Raw genomic sequence first — 14,975 nt, 5'->3', positions numbered from 1 at the left:
AGTGTATTTTTATTTGGATTTCATGTAATGGACATAGACAAAATAGCCCGAAATGAAATGTGAAATGGAATTCAAAACGGAAAAGTGGTGGGTGGGTATGTATCCACACCCTTTGCTATGAAGCCCCTAAATAAGATCTGGTGCAACCAATTACCTTCAGAAGTCACATAATTAGGTAAACAAGGTCCACCTGTGTGCAATCTAAGTGTCACATGATCTGTCAAATAATCTCAGTATATATATATATATATATATATATATATATATATATATGCCTGTTTTGAAAGGCCCCAGAGTCTGCAACATCAATAAGCAAGGGGCACTATGCAAGCGGCAATATGAAGACCAAGGAGCTCTCTGAACAGGTCAGGGACAAAGTTGTGGAGAAGTACAGATCAGGGTTGGGTTATAAAAAAATATCAGAAACATTGAACATCCCACGGAGCACCATTAAATCCATTATTAAAAAATTGAAAGAATATGGCACCACAACAAACCTGCCAAAAGAGGGCCGCCCACCAAACTCACGGACCAGGCAAGGAGGGCATTAGTCATACAGGCAACAAAGAGACCAACGATAACCCTGAAGGAGCTGCAAAGCTCCACAGCGGAGATTGGAGTATCTGTCCATAGGAGCACTTTAAGCCATACACTCCACAGAGCTGGGCTTTACTTTAAGAGTGGCCAGAAAAAAAGTAATTGCTTAAAGAAAAAAAAATAAGCTCCCCAAACATAATGGAAGAATGTTCTCTGGTTAGATGAGATGAAAATGTACGTTTTTGCCTAAAAACGTTATGTCTTACGCAACACCACTACTTCTCATCACCCTGAGAACACCATCCCAAGCATGGTGGTGGCAGCATCATGCTGTGGGGATGCTTTTCATTGGCAGGGACTGTGAAACTGGTCAGAATTGAAGGAATGATGGAGGGCACTAAATACAGGGAAATTCTTGAGGGAAACCTGCTTCAGTCTTCAAGAGATTTGAGATTTGTTCACCTTCCATCAGGATGCTGACCCTAAGCATACTGCTGAAGCAACGTTTAATGTCTTGGAATGGCCTAGTCAAAGCCCAGATCTCAATCCAATTGAGAATCTGTGGTATGACTTAAAGATTGCTGTACACCAGCGGATCCCATCCAACTTGAAGGAGCTGGAGCAGTTTTGCATTGAAGAATGGGCAAAACTGCCAGTGGCTACATGTGCCAAGCTTGTAGAGACATAGCCCAAGAAACTTGCAGCTGTAATTGTTGCAAAAGGTGGCTCTACAAAGTATTGGATTTGGGGGTGGGGTGAATAATTATGCACGCTCAAGTTTTTATTTATTTTTGTCTCATTTCCTGTTTGTTTCACAATAAAAAACATTTAGTATCTTCAAAGTGGTAGGCTTGTTGTGTAAATCAAATTATACACCCCCCCCCCAAAATACACTAGAATTCCAGGATGTAAGGCAACAAAATAGGAAAAATGCCAAGGGGGTGAATACTTTTGCAAGCCACTGTGTATGTATAATGTAATATTTTTTTCAGAACATTAACCATGTGTAAAGATAGATACAAATGATTTGTTGCAAGTTGGTGTGGGGGGGGGGGGGGGGATTTCACACCTAGCTCGGCTATTAGACAAATCTTTAGTAAAGGTTGAATATTCTATTGCTCAGCTAATAGCCCATCCTGCTACGATTGTGAAAAGCAAATAAATGTTAAAGATTCCAATTGATAAAGTTTTTTTAGTCACAATTGGCCGAACCCCAGTTAATAGATTTGGGCACAGTCGATAGCGTGCTGGACTTCGGGCTAGAATGTTGAGGGTTTGAAACCTGTTCCCTGCATGTTTCATTATTATGGTAGTCTCAGAGCAAATAGCCTGGATTGTTACTCCCATCTCGTTCCTTGCTCTCTTACACAAATTGTTCTTCGCCTGAGTGGCTCGCTGGTGGGCGTGCTGGCAGGATGTACTGTGTTTTATTCTGTATATATGATATTGGATATGAATGAAAAAAAACTTGCTAATGACCAATTTTTGTAATTTAATTTTATGACAAAAATATGCACAATCGTTTGTCTCTACATTCACTAACATACTCCTATCAATTGTTAAGTTTTCGCTTGACTCGTTATGACATTATAATTACTTACGTTTGCTTCCACCGTAATGTTTTGTCAGTCATCAAATTCATAATTGGAACTACTCAAAATGATTGGTCATATAAAAACCTTGGGACCCAAAAACATAATGAGTGCTCTAACTCCCTCTAGCTGTGGTCTGGAGCAATGAAGCCGTGATTCTGGGTACCTCTAAGTCCCGTGGTGTAAGCTATCATCTTTTAAAGGAGGAACCACTGTATATTGTCCCTAACATTTTTACTCCATCGCAACAGTTGTGGTACACACACACACACACACACACACACACACACACACACGCACACGCACACGCACAAAGACACTCAAGACCTTTCCCCCACAACAACTATAGACTCAGATTCTCAACAGTTGCACCATCCCAGAGCCCAACTCAAGAAATGTCTTGTTTAACGAATGCATATACAGTTGCAGCAGTATGAGAAGGCCTGCAAAACTGAGCAAAGAAATGGGGAGATTTCATTAACCATTGTCACGTCCTAGGTGATGGAGGTCAGATATACCCACTTCGCCTGAAACACCCACACATGGTCCCCCGTTGTGACCATATTCCCCAGCATCTCCGTGCAGTTATACTTTTGATTTTGTGCCACCAGGGCCACAATAAGATGCCCCCTCTCTGAATGTCCAAGTGTGACCATCTCCCCATGGGTTACTGCAGCTAGTGTTGCCAGCACTGCCACTGCTTGGGGGCACCCCAACGGAATCCCCACCGGCTAGGTACAAGGTCGTCAAGGTTCTCATTATCAGCGTTGAGAATTTCCTCGTATATTATGCTCTCCCATCAGGGGGCTCTGGCTTTGCAGGGCCAACCCTGCCAGGCAGGTTCAGAATCTTGAGGGGGCGGTGCTGCTCTAGAAGGTCTCTGACCGCATTTTGGCTGCATACAGGCCCATTACAGCAGGCCCATAAAACAGATAGGGACTTCTCATTAGCGTCTGCGTCGTTCAGGTGGGTGTCTAGGGTATAGGACGGTGGACCGTTCCATCAATATAGGATCATAAATGAATCAATTAGATGTATATCTTTTTTTTTAAATGTTCCCCGTGATACAGTAGGACAGTAAATAAATTAGATGTATAATTTATTTTAAAATGCAGTCCCATCATGATAGGAGAATAAATAAACAAGATGTATAATTCATCATAAAATGAATATTCCTCATCTGCACTAAATTGAAAGCTCTCTCACAACCCCTGCTCACAGACATACATTGGTTCTGGGATATGCAACCATTTCCTTTCTTACTCACTTAATGCCACCCTTTCCCAAACACCAAAAAACACACATCACCCCATTCATCTCAATACATCCACACATACCCACATACTGTGCCTTCTGTCTGCTGTTTTTATCTCCACCATGTTGATTTAGTGCTTTAGTGTTGCAATTAGTTATATTTGAAGATAGATAGAAATCTGTTGTATTGTGTGTTTCATTATTTGCCTCCTCTATGAGAACTTTGTAATTTTTAGAATAGCCATGGAGTAGTGTTTGAGTCTCTGAACAATTGGTTATCAATATACAGTTTATCGACTACGAGAGCTATGCGTTTCCCTTTCATTCTATTTTCCTTGAAAATTGGATACAGAACTTCCTTCGGGAACGGGTCATTCATGCCTATTTTCATGCCAGCAAGTCTTTTACCCAGGCTTTTAACCATTATTTTATCTTTAAAGAAAGCAAATTTGGCAACTATTGGGCGTCCTTACCTTTGCCCTCTCTGTCTGAAGCGGTGTATATGTTTGTGTTGGATTTTGTCGATAGCTTCACATGGGATCTGAAGCGCTGTAAGAAGGAACTCTAATGACACATTTAGGAACATTTCTCCTTATTTCTCTTGGATACCTGTAAGTACCAGATTCTCTCTCATGGATCTAGTCTGTATGTCAAGTAAGGCTTCTCTCAGAACGATGTTCTCCTTTTTAAGTTCATTAACTTCTGTTTCAACATTATTGACTGTCCCTTTCAGCTTGTTTGTGTCTTTCTCCAATTTCGCAGCTTTTTTGTCACTCATCTCGAGGCTTGCCTTTATCTGTTTTATATCCTTACTTACCAGTTCAAGTATGCCCAATTTGTCATTTATTGATTATAACAGATCGGTTTCGACCTTTACTATTCCCGGTGGTGAAAATATTAAATTGTCTGTGTCTGTAGAAGAGTCACATTTTTGATTTGCGATAGGTTGTTTGTTTTCGTAGTATTTGTTGATACATTTCTCTAGTTTTATGATTTGTTTTGTGTTGTTATCCAGATTTAAGGTTTTTACCCACCAGATTATGAAGTGCTAATATTTTGTCTAATTTACCGATATTGAATATTACGTTTTTATCTTGAGGTGATCTACATTGCTGTGTTCCGTCCTCCATCTTGGTTTCTCTGGCACTAATTAAATCATGTCTTTGCTTCATTAATGATTAACTCACAATCTGTTCCAAAATGAAAATTGAGGGCATATCAGCCAAAATAAGATTTTCAGTAGCCATCGGATCGCCACACCTACTTACTTTTCATGAAATCACAAGTGCAATATAGCAAAACACAGCTTAGCTTGATTTCAATAAATCTTTTCGGCGAAAGCATACCAAGCGTTTATGTAAGGACATTTCTCTCAGTAGACAAAATATTACAAACAGCTAGCAGCCAAGTAGATTGGTCACGAAAGTCAGAAAAGCAATAAATTAAATTGCTTACCTTTGATGATCTTCGGATGTTTGCACTCAAGAGACTCCCAGTTACACAATAAATGTTCCTTTGGTTCCATAAATACCTACATTTGGTTGGCGCGTTATGTTCAGAAATCCACAGGCTTCAGCGGTCACGACATTGCAGACGAAAATTCAAAATGTTCATAGAAACATTTCAAATGTTTTTTTATAATCAATCCTCAGGTTGTTTTTACAATATATAATCGATAATATATCAACCTGGAATGTAGCTTCTTCAATAGGAGAGAGAGAGAATATGCCTGCTCCAAGCTGTTGCGCATACAAAACGCTGCTGGCACCCAGCCATACAATGACGATGCGATCTTTCTCGCTCATTTTTCAAAATAAAAGCCTGAAACTATGTGTAATGACTGTTCACGCCATAGGGAAGCCATAGGAAAAGGTATCAGGTTGATATCCCTTTAAATGGAGTGAAGGCAGGCTATGGAACAGGGAGCTTTCAAAATAGAAGCCACTTCCGAGTTGGATTTTCCTCAGGTTTTCGCCTGCAATATCAGTTCTGTTATACTCACAGACAATATTTTGACAGTTTTGGAAACTGTGTTTTCTATCCTAATCTGACAAGTATATGCATATTCTAGATTCTGGGCCCGAAAGATAGGCAGTTTAATTTGGGTACGTTTTTCATCCAAACATCAAAATACTGCCCCCTACACTCAAGAGGTTTAACCTGTGAAATCAAGTTTTTTACAATTAGCTAATTAAATTACTTCATCAGTCATTGCAGAAAGAGCTGGCAAGCTAGTTGTTTTCAAGCATGATGCACAGACAAAGACTATGGAGCAAGATGCAACTGAAATTTTGCAGGTGTGGAAAGAGCGAGAGATGGTTGAGGGGGAGGCTTGAAACGCTGGGCATCTTTTTATGACATGCATTATATGAATTAGGTCCTCAGAATTATACTTAGGAGGAGCGGCTTCTATGGAGTAACTTTGAATGTGCTTGAACTAGCTAGCTAACCAGCTTGTGTTTGTAGGGCTGTACCAGAATTAAAAACCCATCTTACATTTTTGAAATTAATCAATCCAATGTGAAATGTGATAACTAGGCCTATAGTATTCTTAACTTGCATTGAAAAAGTTAATCCATTCTTCTCTAGCTCAATACTGCTTGAGGAAGACTGTAGTAGTCGAAACGCATTGCAGTTGTGCATCCTGATGTACCACGCTGACTGCTCCTATATGTATTCTTTTGTAAATATATTCTGTTAATAGTTCACTAAAGTCAATTGCAATCTACTGGCTCCCTACAACTTCTTTCTTAGATTACATGACATTAGGGGCCTACCTTCCCACTGCCGTCATCTCATCCTAGCTAATTAAAAATCTCTCTCCCTATCTTCTGAATCAAGTTCCAATGTAACGTCAGTATAGTCAGTAGCCTATGCTTCGGAGCACAGGCAAAGATTTGAGCTTGCAGGCAGACACTGGAATATGTTTCTGAGGGACAGAGTGAAGGCTTTGCATAGGAAATTTGTTGCATTTTGTTGTGGGACTGGAAAAAAATGCCTGGAATCTAAAATAACTGGTTATTAACTGGTTCCCATGTTTTTTAAAATAACGCTTCTGTTCAGGAACAGTATGGATCACTTTTGTTCCAGGTTATGTTTCTGTTCCTTGAAAAATGTCAATTTTTTCAGGTTTTCAGTTCTGTTCCCAGAACTGGTTCCAAGCCCTGGTACAGACCATGAAACATGCATTGAAAGCGTCTCAGGGTCAAGGGATACTGCACCAACGCTTGAACAGCGTCCTTCTATCCTACATGGATTTTGTACTGTAGATATGTGGTAGTGGTAGAGTAGGGGCCTGAGGGCACACAGTGTGTCGTGAAATCTGTGAATGTGTTGTAATGTTTTTAAAATTGTATAAACTGCCTTTATTTTGCTGGACCCCAGGAAGAGTAGCTGGGGAGCCATAATAAATACAAATACAAATACAAGAACATTCCTCATTACTCATGAAGAGAGATCTACATGCAAGCTTTGACCTTCTCAAACCTCCGAAAGCAAAAGAGACATTACGCCGTCAATAGGAGAGTCAAGTCAAATATTGTGAACTGAGAGCAAAGGACAGCCCTTTCAATCCAAGAGAAATTGTCTTAACCAGGAACTACCTCAACGGACCAAAGTGGGTTGCTGCTACAGACATTGCTCAGACTGTGTCCTACACTGTTAAGACTGCATAGAATGTCATCTGAAAAAGGCACACAGATCCGTTACTGTTGAGTAAAGCCACACCGAAAGAACCGCCAGTCCTGTATGGTCCAGAACTGTTACTGGGTGACACCTTGACCCAGCAGTGGTCACATAGGGACTCACAGGCACGTTCTCAGGACACTGAATCAGCCGTACCCACTCAAGGATGTGACGAGACTGTGACACAGGCTACTCAAATGCCTACACCACAGTCTAAAGACATTGTTATTGAGAGCAACGTTGACCACCGTTACCCTATGAGAGATAGACGGCACCAAGATACTTGCTTGTAAGTTTGTTCATAATTGTGGTTCATAATGGGGACAATTTGAGTAGGTTGGGAGGAGATGTGTATTGGTGTTGTGCCGAAGAGCATCATGGGAGTGTGTGTTGAGATGATTGCACTCTAGATACATGGTCTACCATCTCATCAATATTGAATTGTTATAAAGATGTGGTCATGAAACCCATGAGACATGAAACCCTACAGTGTTAATTTCTACTGCATAGTGGACCACCACAGATATTCAGGTGGTCAGGAACACATTCACATAGACAGAGAGCTAGGAGAAATATGCTAATACTCCATCAAAACACCCTTGCGAGCAGTAAGAGAATGTCTGACGTGATTTGAGTGGCCAACAAGATGGGCCCCTTGTCCCAAGCTAACCCTCCTCCCCCGTGTTTGTCTGCCCTCTACCCAATGCATTATGGGGCATGTGTTTGTGTGTGTGCTTCTTTCCACACCGCCCACCACCGTCACCCAAACCAGCTGCCTCTCATCAATATTAACTGGCTACTGTGACAGTAGGGCTCTCCTTGTGGCAGTCAGCGCCCCCCCGAGGACCCCTACGAGCCTCGTGGCCTCTTCTCCTCGCCACGCGCTGTCATCACTTATTCATCGAACACCTGTTTCCATTCCCCCATCCTCGGTAACAGGGGAGCCTGTGGCTAGTGGCTTATGTCTGGCTTTCCACTTTTCTAAATTGCTTCCTTGTGTTTTATTTTACCCCCCACCCCTCCCTTTGCTGCTCAATGCACATGCAAAGTGAAACAAGAGACACATTTAGGTGGGCCCACGGAAATCAGTAAGGCTAATGCTGCGTGCTAAAGGCAGACCCATCGCTCAAGCTCTTCCCGGTCTGTTATGGTGAGGGGGGGGGGGGGGGGGGGGGGGGGGTAGTCATCTCTAACATTTCCATCCTGAGGAGAATTGATTCCTACGGCTTTGCCATGCCAATAGAGTGTGTTACTCTTGGGGGGCTTTGTTCTTTCACCACTATTGGTGTATTGGGGAGAGTCCTGTCCTCAACTCTGCATTGTTGCAGTTCATTCCTATCAAACGAGCTACGCTTACGATCGGTATCAGATTCACCTTCACCTTATTACCCAAATTGATTCGAGCACAAATGGCATCACTATTGCTCCACTATTGCTCCTGCTGCTGCCTGCTATGTATAAATTTTATTTCAGGCAAACTCAAGTCTACCCAAACAGAAAGAGCTAGAGCTGAATCAAACATTTGTTTTATACAGCAGTTGACTTGCCGCGAGGGAAAAATGCGCCATTGTTTTTCATGACAAAATGATGAGGCCCCTCTCTGGCAGTATACACAACAACAGCTAGTCAGTTAGCGCTCTTGTTTCTGTCTCTCCCCGTGCCAAGGCTTGGGGAGAGGATTCCTTTTGGATGAGACGCAAAAATAAAAAGAATGCACAATGAGGAAGAATGGAGCTGTCAAACGTAATGGATCCTTGAATAGTATTTCAGTTTTATTAGTCAAAATAGCTTTGAAGGAGCTGTGAGGGACGCAAAAGGCCTTTGTTCAAAATTCCTAACTTACGTCAAATGGTTTTAGTAATCAAATAATACCTTCTGAGAATTGCATTTTGTACAGAGGGGGCCTATTTTTCACTATTCGGAAGGAATCTCTTTTGGTAGTATTTTCGGATAAATGATTAGTGGCAGGTTGAGCACAAGAAAGAAAGAAAGAGAAGTGCACACAATGGCCACACACACAGGAAGAATCAAATAGCAAACACTAACATTGATTTTCACTGGCTGAGACCATGACATCAAACACATTATCTCTTTCATTGTGCTCCCAGACAAATATCTTAATTATTCTTTGAATGGGAAGTGCTGCAATTAATAGAATTCACATTTCGACAGTGTTTGTCAAAACCCAGCCTTGGACCCTCCAAAAGACATTGTTAATAAATATTGGAGATGTTGGGTTAGCATGTGCAATGTTAGGGGTAGAATTCTGCAGTAGAAATAGGATAAAGACAGTGTTTGATTGTTCAAATAGATAGACCAATGGATGAGTTTTGTGTGAGATATGGGGCGCTGCACTCACGTTGGATGTCGATGGTGACAATGGCATCTTTCCCATTGGGCAAGGCCTTGTTTGAGGCCCGACAGGTGATTTGTTGGCCTGTCTCGATGTTGGAGGCAGAGAGGTAGAGTGAGCTGACTGTACTCTCCCTTCGCTCATCCCGCAACAGTGTCTGAGGAAACAATGCAAGAACAGAGATCGCTAGTATCATTACAAGATGTCTTATTTCAATTACATTTACAATGTGTTCATTTAGCATCTTTTTCCAGAGTGATGAGAGCAACTAAAGTAAATAAGGCAAGCACATAACACTGCCATTGCAAGTTATACAGTAGGTGGGCGGCAATCGATTTACAGTACATCATGCAATATATACAAACCTCATGAATCTCAAGTATGGCTTACCCTGAATTACATAGTAATAATGTGGTAGTAACATATTTGTAATGACATATCACAGAGTTTAGTGGTACATTTTTTGAAGATTTCTGGACAGATGGAATCAGTCGTCTCTCTATCGTTTGCCTCTATTTGCATGCCTTGATATGCCAAGCCAAGTCATGATCTGACTCAAAGTATGTTTTTCCAAAACCAAGCTTCATCCTTGGATGAAGATGAAACATATTGGTTCTCTGTCTCCAAAGTTATTTATCCTGATGAGTCTAAAATGGAGCCGTTAACAGATTCAGATGAATCAAAAAGACTTGACATCCTAACAGTGTGACGTGTAATCAATATGATGCAAACACTATCAAATGTGACACATTTCAAATGTTCTATAAATGTTCTTTTAGGCTGGGTTTCTGTACAGCACTTTGAGATATCAGCTGATGTACGAAGGGCTATATAAAATAAATTTGATTGATTGATTTGATTCTATACAGATGCTGATACTAAGTACTAACAAAGTAGCTATACACTATCCGTGTCAGTTATTAACCATCAAGATCCCAATATAATTATTTTCCCAAGATAGTCCTCTCTTTTTTTCAAAACGCCAAAAACATCTAAATCATGGTCTTACAATGAGTGAAGGGAGCGCCCTCCAGTCAGTTTGTGTGGGTTAGACTCACCCCAGAACGAGCAAGATCACACTGCAAGATTAAACGCGCCTCTCACCTTCTCCGTTTCCTACTCAGGGCTGAGAAAGTGAACAAATTGCCCATGAACACATCCATAATGTGGAGTGTTGGAATGCTTTCTCTTTTTTTGTCATGTTTAAAGCAAAATGTGAGTGCTCCATCTTGCCCCGTGAATCAAATAAAAAATCTCAGCTGCCATTAAACTGACAGTGAGGCCTTTTTCAGGACACTTCGAGGAAAGGATGAGTAAAGACAGGAGAAGAGAGGAAGATAGGAAGAGTGGGAAGGGTTCCTCCAAGTGAGGGAAGAGCGAGCACACCTCTTATCACGGTCCAAAAGACACATTTCAGGTGCACAATCAATTTATTTATGTAAACTTAATTTCAGTGCATACACCTTTTAAACTTTTTAGTGCAACACATCTAGATTCCTGTCTTGTATAGAGTTATAATAACAGTTTTCTTAGTATGTATTGAATTTGTCCGTTAATAAATACAGTACCTACAGTACATGCATGTGGCGAAGAGGTTTGGATCTCTTGGCGTAACAGCTATGGTGTCGGGTTGACATTCACTGGAGTTCTGGTCAGTGCAAACCCCTGAATTCTATACATTGGTGTCAGAAGTGGGATGATGTTACTGTGATACCATCAAAGTCTGGGTATGAGTGACTGCAGATAGAAAAGTGATGGGCGCTCTTTCCGTAGGAAGGGGACATTGTAGCAACCTTGATAAGTCCGTTTGAATCTCTTGGTGTAATGGTTAAGGTGTTGAATTAGTTTCAATATGTACGAAATAGCGATGTCCTATTGAAAGAGTCAGGTCAGCGCAGAGATCAATCAAAACTAGCCCAAACCATACCCAGTCTAGATCCATAGCTACAGTGAAATTATAAAACTGCAATTTTAGAATGTGGAGGGGACATGTCAACATCCTTACCTTAGAGAACATGGCGCCATTCAGGACCTGCCCGTTGCGAATCCAGATGATGGAGGCAGCAGGCTTGGCATTGTCGGCGTGGCACGTCAGGTTGAGAGGGTCGCCGGCCCTTAGGCTCACCACGGGTGCCCCAACAATCACAGGGTCATCAGGGGGAACTGTGGAGTACCATAAACCATTTATTTGCATTAATTTCTGTTAGATTTGTACTGTTGTAGAGCAGTTAAAGACTTACAATAGCGGTTCATCCAAACAACAAAATTACATATTGGTTTCTTTACTCTGTAAGCAGTTTATAGACATGGTAAAACAGCAATCCATGCTTAGGTTTGCTTAGGTCTCTAAATGCTAAATCTTCAGCATGTTTGGCCCAAAACCAATGCAAGTGTAAAAGGCAATCAATATGTTGTTTTGCAATTTCGATGAACTATCCCTTAAACAGGCATTGCTATGACATTGCATACCAACTCAGGGCAACACTTCTGATGTTTCAGTCCGGGATGAAAATGTGCAGTGCCTTCAGAAAGTATTGACACCGCTTGACTTTTTCCACATTTTGTTGTATATTCAACCCCTTTGTTATGGGAAGTTAAGATAAGTTCAGGAGTAAAGATGTGTATAACAAGTCACGTAATAAGTTGTTTGCAATATCGTGTTTAACATGATTTTTGAACGACAACATAATCTCTGTACCCCACACATACAATTATCTGTCAGGTCCCTCAGTCGAGCAGTGAATTTCTAACACAGATTCAACCACAAAGACCAGGGAGGTTTTCCAATGCCTCACAAAGAAGTGCACATATTGGTAGATGGGTAAAAAAAAAAAAAATAAGCAGACATTGAATATCCCTTTGAGGATGGTGAAGTTATTAATTACAATTTGGATGGTGTATCAATACACCCAGTCACTGCAAATATACAGGCGTCCTTCCTAACTCAGTTGCAGAAGAGAAGGGATATCGTTCAAAGATTTCAATTTGAGGTACATTTTGACTTCTGAACAGTTACAGAGTTAAATGGCTGTGATAGGAGAAAAGTGAGAATGGATCAACAAGATTGTAGTAACTCCACCATACTAACTTTGATAGGAGTGAAAAGAAGGAACTGATTACAAATAAAGGTACGGAAGTAAAACTGAAAACAAATGTGGCAAAAAACATATTTTATGTCCTGAACACAAAGCATTATGTTTGGGTCAAATCCAACACAGCACATCACTGAGTACCACTCTTCATATTTTCAAAAATGGTGGTGCTGCGTCATTTTATGGGTATGCTTGTCATCTGCAAGTTTTTTAGGATAAAAATAAATGGAATAGAGCCAAGCACAGGCAAAATCCTAGAGGATAACCTGGCTGTTTGCTTTCCAACAGACACTGGGAGAAAAATTCACATTTCAGCAGGACAATGACCTAAAACACAAGGCCAAATACACTAGAGTTGCAAATATTGTACAATCCAGGTGTTTTCACTTTGTCATTATGGAGTATTTTGTGTAGATGGGTAAGATTTAAAAAAAAATATTTAATGCATTATGAATTCAGGCTGTAACACAACAACATGTGGAATAAGTCAAAGGGTATGAATACTTTCGGAAGGCACTGTAGAATAAAATACACTTCATTTCAGAGCAGCATGCGGGCTGAAGTATATAAATTCAACGTAGTCGCAAATCCAAATATTGTACATCATCATGAACAAGTAGCCTACATTTCAAATACACATTCAGTGGTAGGAATTTGCTTAGATTGCGTTGCATAGAGGCTATACATCATCATCCTCACCCCTGCTACCGCTTTGTGTGGTCTGACACTTCTCACAGGTGAGCGATTACTCAGAGGCAAAAGAGGAAGCAGAAACCAGAGAGTCTGCCTCTTTTCATGCAAGAGAAAGACGAAAAGAAAGAAAGAATGCAAGAAAGAAAGGCAGAAAGAAAGACAGAAGGAAAGAGGGTAGCTAGTTGGTGGAGAGTTTCGCCGAATCCCAGCTCGTTAATGACACTTACATTCTTGTGTGAAACCAGCTCTGATCACCCTAGATTTGTATTCAAACTCCAGGGAATTATTGATTAAACACTCAGCTCATTAGAGAGCAGATCTGGGGCACGCCTAAATCAAAGGCAACATAAAGCTGGCACATCCTGAGTGCTTGGCAGAAAGAGAGTAAGGGATAGAAGGGGAGAGAGAGAGCAGCATCTGTCAATGATCTCTCTGTCACTCCTTAACATGCTCAATATGCACTTCCATACACTTCATATGTAACATATTACATGAAACAGATACAAAATAAGGCCTATCGTCATCACCACCACTTCAGTGCAATACTTAGACATTGGACATCACCACCGCGGCCTTCTATCACCACTACTGCCTTCGCTGCTTTCACTTCATTAGCGTCATCCGTTTTTCTTCCCTCCCAGGGGTAAATTAGGAGAGAGGTATAGCTCGCTACATGCAGACAAATGCCTTATACGGCACGGTGGCAGCAGCAGGAGAGTTAGAGAAAGAGTATGTGATGGAGATGGAGTTTGAGAGAGCTAGCTGACTTCATTAGGGCATGACTTGGCCTATTTGCTCATTACTCATCCCTCACAGCTGGGGGAGGACTGATTAGAGCCATGGCAATTGCTTTCACTTTTGTCAGCCATCTTTGTTCAGCACAGTTACAATGAGACTGGTAGAGCCAAAGATTGTCCATTATATTGACAAGATAGTCAAGTGACCGCTGTAACAATGGAAACGTCCTCAAAGATGAAAGGCCGCCGGGAGAAGGCGAGATCACATGGGACCATTATAACCATCGAGAGGGCAAATACAACAGGCCATAAATATAGATAGAGGACTCATCTTTCTATCTGTGCCATTATAGCGTTTGTGACAGCATGGGCAGCGCCATTTAGGCTACCTTGCACTTCTTCATTGGCTCATTGCTCCCAACTCATAGGAATCCCCACCCAGTTAACTACTTTAAAATGGTGGAAGCCCAGTGGCATAGTGCAATTTCAAGCATTGAGCATTTACAGAAGCACAAATATCATACCCCCCCCAAAAATGGTGAGAGGTTAGCATGCCTTGGTTCTATGATATTTGTGCATCTGTAACTTTCTCACTCGTCATTATTCATGATTCATTCAGGACTATCCATAATTATGGTAGCATCAACATTAATGTATAAGTAATTAGAAACATATTCTATTCTTATTTACCATAAAAGTGACTCATAAAACGACACAATACATTATTTATCATTCATTTCTATTGGGCACAAAATAATATTAAACACAACCAAAACTAACAGCAAATGCATCCAAAAATGTTGTAGTCTCAAGCTTGATGTAATCATTACATGCTAGAAATATGGGACCAAATACTAAACATTTGACTACTTTAAAACACATGTAAGTGAATACATAGTCCTAAAATGGGTGGACAAAGTTTTTATTTCTTCAAAGTTTATTTGTCACGTGAGCCTTACAGTGAAATGCTTACTTACAGGCCCTAACCAATAGTGAAAAAATGGTATCAGGTGAACAATAGGTAAGCAAAGAA

General features: G+C 40.9%; 1 protein-coding gene across 2 annotated transcripts in view; it reads right to left on the bottom strand.

The window, feature by feature from the left end:
* The window catches only part of LOC110538905 (kin of IRRE-like protein 3), a 300,951-nt gene that overhangs the window by 86,761 nt on the left and 199,215 nt on the right, over positions 1 to 14,975 (bottom strand). For both annotated transcript variants that reach the window (XM_036937674.1, XM_036937675.1), the window contains exons 4-5: positions 11,426 to 11,583; positions 9,427 to 9,577 (exon numbers count right to left, since the gene is read on the bottom strand). In XM_036937674.1, the coding sequence (XP_036793569.1) occupies positions 9,427 to 9,577; positions 11,426 to 11,583 (309 nt within the window). The remainder of the gene's footprint in view (positions 1 to 9,426; positions 9,578 to 11,425; positions 11,584 to 14,975) is intronic.

Source organism: Oncorhynchus mykiss, chromosome 12 (assembly GCF_013265735.2).
Source record: "Oncorhynchus mykiss isolate Arlee chromosome 12, USDA_OmykA_1.1, whole genome shotgun sequence".
Classification (NCBI taxonomy): domain Eukaryota; kingdom Metazoa; phylum Chordata; class Actinopteri; order Salmoniformes; family Salmonidae; genus Oncorhynchus; species Oncorhynchus mykiss.
The sequence above is the reverse complement of the archived record's forward strand: the minus strand, read 5'-3'. Positions and strand labels throughout refer to the sequence as shown.